General features: G+C 40.6%; 1 protein-coding gene across 1 annotated transcript in view; it reads right to left on the bottom strand.

Annotated features, from left to right (window-relative positions):
* Positions 1–3,412: 3,412 nt before the first annotated feature.
* Positions 3,413–7,275, bottom strand: part of SMAD3 (SMAD family member 3) — a 109,477-nt gene continuing 105,614 nt past the window's right edge. Inside the window, exons 10-11 of the mRNA XM_026648386.2 lie at positions 7,181–7,260; positions 3,413–3,855 (exon numbers count right to left, since the gene is read on the bottom strand). Of these exons, the coding sequence (XP_026504171.1) occupies positions 7,234–7,260 (27 nt within the window). The 3' untranslated portion in view covers positions 3,413–3,855; positions 7,181–7,233. The remainder of the gene's footprint in view (positions 3,856–7,180; positions 7,261–7,275) is intronic.

The following is a 7,275-nucleotide window of genomic DNA, read 5'->3' as shown; positions in this document are numbered from 1 at the left end:
CATTGGACTTGGTTTGCTTAAAAATTTTAAGTGATCCTCCTTGCTTATCATTGAGAGTAACACATTCCATAACACCTGAAACTGCATTAGATGGTGTTTGTTCTCCTGCCTGTATTCTCTCTCGGTGTCTGGCTATACTTTTAAGGCAATGTGCACCATCTTTACCATAAGTAGCAAACCACTTTATATTTTCCAAATAACCATTTTTGTTGTTTCCTTTGAGTTTTTAAAAAACAAAATCACCATCAGTTGTCTTTTTTCCCTGGGGTTGTCAAATCAGTACTTGAATCTGAACTCAAGCTTTGAGGCCTGGATTGGTCTAAAGTTTTTATGTAGCTTTAGAACTAATTTACTGGTTTAAAGGAACCAGACTTGTGTGAGCTATGAAGAGAAAACTGCTGACTCGCACTCCATTGAGAGATGGTGGAGTAAGGCCACAGGATTAGTCCTGTTAACTGATTGCCATTAATGTTAAAAATGACCTAGGGAAGGGCACAGGCCTAGTGCTGGTGAATTTTATCCTAAATACCTAGTAAAAGCCATCACCTCAGCAACACTAAATTGTCACATGACATGCCTTACAGCCTTAAGCACCTGTATTTAATTGGGAAACTAGAATGTATTAGAACACCAGCAAGTGGGAGGAGTATTGCTTTGTAGTGGTATTCACTGCTAGAAAAAGTATAGTAGATTAACAATGAGTGTTCTTAGCAAAGTATTCCTTTTCCCCTCCTCCTCATTGTAGATGCTCAGTCTGAGTGGCTCTCTTTTCCTCCCTGGACACTAGGAAGCAAAGACTGATGGGAGATGCATTTAGAGTATGAGCATATCAAGCACCATTGAAATAATCACTATGAAGGTAGGGGATGCCGGGTAAGAAGGTAAAGGAAAAGCCAGTTACCAGTTTAGACTACTTTTCTCATCAAACATAACCAACCCTCATCAGAGAGCAGATAGGGATTCAGTGAAAGGAGGTGGGACCTACCTTAAACAGTGGCCCATAAAACATTTCATGTCATGATAACTTCAGCCGAAGAGAAAAGCCACTTTAGATAATGCAATCAGCAGTCTTGCAACTATTCAGCACAAGAGCCCAGGCTTCTCTAATGCTCCTCTGGCTTGTCATGTGCAACAACCTGTATTCTCTAAGCACGTTCCCTTACCCCCCTGAAAATAGTCAATGTCACGACAATCTTTTTGACTTTGAAAAGATGAAGAGCTTTTACTTTTCTGATACTTGAGCCTCAGTGTAAATAAATTTTAGGGATTCTTGAGCCTATACTTTCAGTGAAACTCCATAATGCATCTATAAAAGCTGAATTTCTGGAAGCCACATGACACTAGGGTCTTTTGCATCCACAGAACTTGATCCGTTCTTTTGAAGCTGAGTTAGGATCAAATGAAGATGAAACAGAAGGGTGGCAGGAACACTCAAAGCCACAAGTCAAAACTGAAAATTGTGAAGCCATGATTAATAGCAACTAGTGCTGCTTTGATCGTAGTTGAGACTCAACTGTAACGACTTGCAACCTGTGGTCCCATAACAGCAACATGGACCTTTTTGAATGGCGGGCTCTTTGTAGGGAGAGACCTTACGCTGCCCTCCTGCCTTGGTATCCAGTCATTTGTGTGTTTCTCCTTCGACTGACTTTGCAGGAGCCATGGGAAAGTCTCTCATATCCTCAGGCAAGAGTCTAAAGTGAAAGGCTGCTGGGATGGATCTGATTCCTTAAACACAGAAGAGGGTGCGAGGAGGCACTGCTCTATCCTCAGAACCATCCTCCCAGTCAACAGCATTGGAAACCAAACTGAATGGCTTTGAGACAACTCTCCGCAACAGCTTTCTTGTTCTGTTCTTTTCCATCTCATCCTGTTCTGTCCTCATCTCCAAGCAGGAAGAGATCATGGAGTTATATTGAGTGATAGTCTTTCGTGCCTCCTTGCTTCCTGGAAGGCAGAGACTTTACCCTTTGCTAAATATTTGGTCATGTGGTAGGGAGCCACATGGCAAAAGAGTAGAGAAGACTCATTTAAATACACTAAAGAGCATATTTTATTTGAATGCTCGATAAAGCAGATTCACATTATACATCTGGCAGTAATTTAAGATCTTGACTAACTTTTTTTTTTAAAGTGCTGGCAGCTGAAGCAATATACACCAGTAAGAGGTATGAACCCAAGGGATGCAGGGAATGAGTGCACCAATCCAACCTAACCACCCGGCCATACTGCTAAATGAGAGGGGTGAGACGTCTTTAAAAGACCAGCACAAGTTGATACGATTGGCAGTATTTGGTCAGGAAAGTGCCAGGACTCTAACAGCAGTAACTAGCCAGGATTGTCAGCACCGTATGGGGAAAATGAGCACGGCACGTGCTTCCACTAGCCCTGGTAGTCTAGCCGCTGTAACTGCTATTCGTTTCCACTGCTTCTAACGTTTGCCCCGACGTGTTAGCACGTCAAAGAGTGCTTTGAAACAGCGCAGTGCTGTAAATCCATATCCCAGCAGTTGCACTTTAAACAAAAATCTATTCACGAGTCAAACTAGCTGTTGTGGCTAGAAAATAAGATGGAATTAAATTCAGCATTTATTAAATTACTGAATTGTATTTTTTGAGATTAAAAACTTGTGTGGTGTGTTTTCCCCCCTGTTTTTTGGCTGCAAAATTTCTTACCATGATAGTAGAGGTTTTAGAAATAAAGAAAGTGTTAGCGGAAAAGCAAAATGAAAAGCTGCTGTATCCTTTGTTTAGGGTTTTCTTTAATGTGTAAACTGTAGCATTGTATACATGGACATGGGCTGATTAAAATGCTATTTAAATACATCTGTACCAGTTTGGAAATCAATTTTAATCTCATGTTAGTAGTTAAGTAAGGACATGACTTGCAACAGGTGAACTTTCCTTAGCTCTTGGAAAACTGGCATCCTATTGGCTCCATGGAGCTTTTGATCAGGCCCTTTAGTAGTCTACTTAACTGCTTAGGGTCAAGGTGTTGGCTACCAAAAATTCCCTTTGCAATTTAAATTGGACAAGTGTACCTCACTCCTGCCTTAAACCCGAATGCAGCAAGGCACTTAAACACTTGACTTTGGAGGGACTACTCACATGTTTAAAGTTAGGCACATGCTTAAGTACCTTGCTGAACTGGGACCTTAAGCAGTTGTGTAGTACTGCTGTATACTGTCAAATAGCTGCTGGGTTTTGCCCAGAAATAGTAAAGTACTTTGGAGATAGTGTCTTGAAGGATCCCAAAGAAAAATCCTAAAGCTGCAATTTAAAATAGAAAGTGTAAGTTACTTTGCTACAATCTTTGCAAGTATGTTTGTAAAGGGGTGGGTTTGGGTGATAAACAGAAAACCTTAACACTAAAAAGGATTAAGATGAACATTCCAACGTCCCCCCCCCCCACCTTTGCAATCAAGAAAATTCAGGTGAGGATTTTAGTTAGCAAACTTGGGCTTCCACAAGACACCAATAATTAGCTTTTAATATGGTGTAGCTGCTACTACCCCATACAATACGAGAAGACCTACTATAAAGGGATAAACTTTGAGAGATCCATCCATCTACACATTTTCTGTGTTGCTACTTCTAGTTTACCCTACTGGTCCATGGAGGATTGGCTGGTCATACGATTCTGGCTGACTTCAGTGGAGAGTAACTGAGCAGATGGGAGTGGGGGAGGTAACAAACAAAAGTAGAGCGTGAGATATCACTTCTCACTGAAAGCACAAACTGCACTCTAGAAAGCAAATAGTACAGAAACATTATCTCAGTATTGTTCTACCATGGATGCAGCTGTTGAACGTGTTCCCCAATTCCAGAGGCACTAGTCCATCCAAATGTAATCTCCCTATTAAAACACAAACCACATTACAGAAAAATGTTGTGGAACTCCTGGATTACCCGTTACATTTTGTAAAATGAAAGCAGTGGAACTAACTTTAATCTCATCCATTCGCTTTAGTTTTGTGCGATTCAAAAATGCAAGCTTTAGTACTTCCAAAAACTTGAGACTTCCCTCAGTTAGAAAAAAGTCACCTCGTCCTTTATACTGGGTATAAATGGAGACACGTGCATCTCTTGACTAGCAGTCACTCTCCTGGCTTCCATCTGAAATTGCCCCTTGCATTTTTAATCCACAATTGGGATTTGCAGAAGTCAGTTAAAAAAGGTGAGTGTGCCTTACACAGACGGGTTCAGTTGTCAAATACCATTTGGCATCTATTCTAAACATAACCCAGGCCTACTTATGAGCTCAGGTTTGGCAGTATTTGTTATCCAGTCTTTGAAAAAACCCCTAAAGCTATCAGATGCTGATTGGCCTTTTCAGAGCAGTATGTCTGCATCTACTTGAAATGCATCTTCTGGCTTGACAGTGTTTTTACAATTCCTAAAATGCACTTGGTAGACTTCCTAAATTGACTGTGTTCTTTATATGGAACAGTTTGTACTTCCTTACACTCCATAGAGAATCTAATGCTGTTCTATATCCCATTCAGGTTGGAATTCTGTGTAATAAGCAAATCGGTGCCTGAACTGGTCACTAGCTTATTACAGATGTAAATTTATCAGAAAAATTAAATTGCCAAAATTCATAATGACTAAATAGCATTGTTTGTTAGCAAACCTCCAACCCTGAGAAACCATGAGGGCTACAGGACTGTGGTGTCAACATAATGATTCCAGATCAAGGTAAAAGAAAGCGTTATTCATTTTGCTTCAGCCCAAGGCTGAGAATTCTCAGGGGAAAAGGTGCTACTTGCGAAGAACAACAGAGATGTGTATTTCAAATTAAAACTAATTATATGTGGCATTTTTGAGGCAAAAGGGAAGTTTCTTCCAAGCCTTGGGCAGTCAGTGGTAGGTTTATGTCCTAAACCCTGAGCATTTATTCCTTACCCATTCTTTCTAAAGTAACTGTAAACGTTATACTGTTACAATGGATTATTCTTTTTAAAAAAAATCTTACTAAGTTCTTAGCCTCGCAAATGTGGCAGTGAATGCTACAGGTTGGTTAAGAGCATAGCGGGAAGGAAATATCCTTTTATCAGTTTTATTGTCTACAGCTGCTGCCCCTCGGCTAGTGGGAAGGGAGCAGCCATCTGGACAATACTGCATCCAGTTCTGGGGTACACAATTCCAGAAAGATGTTGATAAATTGGAGAGGTTTCAGAGAAGAGCCATGAGAATGATTAAAGGATTAGAAAACATGTCTTGTAGTGAGAGACTCAAGGAGCGCAATCTATTTGGCTTAAAGAGAAGGTTGAGGGGTGATTTGATTACAGTCTAAGTACCTACATGGGAACAAACATTTGATTCAGTCTAACAGAGAAAGGTGTAATACAGTCCAGTGGCTGGAAATTGAAGCTAGATAAATTCAGACTAGAAATGAGGCATACATTTTTGACAGTGAGGGTAATTAACCATTGGGACAGTTTACCCAAAGGTGTGGTGGATTCTCCATCACTGACATTTTAAAAATCAAACATTTTTCTAGAAGATCTGCTCTAGGAATATTTTGGGGCAGGTCTCTGGCCTGTGCTATGCAGGAGGTCAGATTTGATGATCACAATGGTCCCTTCTGGCTGTAGAATCCATGAAGATAGTAGGAAAAATCCAGGGTAGGGATCCAAAACTGATTATTGAATTATGAATATTAAACAAAGCAACAGACCACCGCAATTTGAGAACTGTACAGCTGCTAACCAGGAATTTTCCATCATGCTCTAGTATTTGGGCATTAAAAAATTCTGCATGCCAAGCTGTAATACAGATGCGTAATTCTATAATTATGCTTATAAGAAGAGGGGGTTTCCTGCCAGTAGGCATCAGTCATTTGTTATGCAACATTTGCTTAAATTAAAGCCTAAGAGGAATGACATTTCAAACATTTTGGATAATACATTTGCAATGTGTAATTGCTTCATTATATTTTTCATTTGTCACTGAACATGTATTTTGTTTATATCTCTAATTTCATTGGAAATGACTAGTTTGTGATACTGAAGTACAAGAAAATAAAGAATTATAAATTAAGGTGACCACTAACAGAACTGAAATTGATTTACTACATTACCTTCGCTTTTGGCAAACCTAGTGAAAATCTGGATGAAGCCAGTTCATTACCACATCGTTGGAAAGTGGAGTGGAAAAAGCATTCTTCCTTAAACCCCTTATCGGTGGGGGAGGGAGGGGGGAGGAAGTGTACTGCTCAATTCTATGACACACTAGGAGGGCAATTAGACCAGTTCATAGAAATAGGCTTTTTGGCTCATAAAGTTACTCTACTTGATTAATAATGCTTTTTGAGTGTGCTGTCTCCCTACTCAGACTCTGTGATGCCAGAATTAATCTACGCTCTCAACAATGCATGCAGCAGAACTACCTTCCATTACTGCTGCTGCACCGACTCCAGAACTTCATAGCACAATTCACCAGTGGTGCAGCTCCAGCAAGAGCTGTAGTGTAGCCAGGGCTCAAGCATTCAACACCATGCTGCCTAACCATTAGATGGGTTGGCAAACATCTGAGCCCCCTCTACGCTATATCTGCCATCAGCAGAGTTGGCGCTTGGTAAATTATGGCTATGGAGTTTGCTAGCGTTGACAAAGTATTTGAGAGTCTGGCATAGGGTTGGGGTGACATGCCCAAAATAAAGAAATAACTAGTTCCCTGTTTAATTAAAGTGACCACAGAGGGAAGACGCTATGGTTCACTTCTGGCAACACAACTGGACTCCAAGGAGTCCTTTTCTAACGCAAGGTTTGAAAGAGCTCTACTGAGGAGGAATAGCATGCACACACAGAAGATGTTCAACTCAAAACCAAGGCAACTGTGCCATCGCTCCATGATGCATGTATGCAACTCCAGGTAGTGGGCTACACATGAGCATCCAGAGAAGATTAGATCTAGAGTCTGTAGTTTTACGAGACTGAGCTGAGAAGAGCTATTGTTAGCCTTGCCATTACAGGATGTGATCCCCAAAGAGGGGAGATATAGAAAATGGATACTAACCCTGTTAGCAGGAATGCTGTATGTTTTAAGTTTTGGGGGCGACTGATGAATGCTACAGTTCACAAAAATGCAAAAGTCAGGAAGAACTGGAGTTGTGCATAATAAAGGTGCTGCGTGCAACTTCCCCATGGCAATCCCAAAGCGAACATGCTCTCACTTACTCTTTCAATAGCGGACCCTCTGAGCAGAGATTGCCAAACGCCATAAGTTTGCATCATGGTGTATTTTTTATTGTTCCAGGCTTAAAAAAAAAAAA

Source organism: Terrapene carolina, unplaced genomic scaffold (assembly GCF_002925995.2).
Source record: "Terrapene carolina triunguis isolate 2854851 unplaced genomic scaffold, T_m_triunguis-2.0 Scaffold67, whole genome shotgun sequence".
In the NCBI taxonomy this organism is placed as follows: domain Eukaryota; kingdom Metazoa; phylum Chordata; order Testudines; family Emydidae; genus Terrapene; species Terrapene triunguis.
Note: the sequence above shows the minus strand (reverse complement) of the source record. Positions and strands in the feature narration are given on the sequence as shown.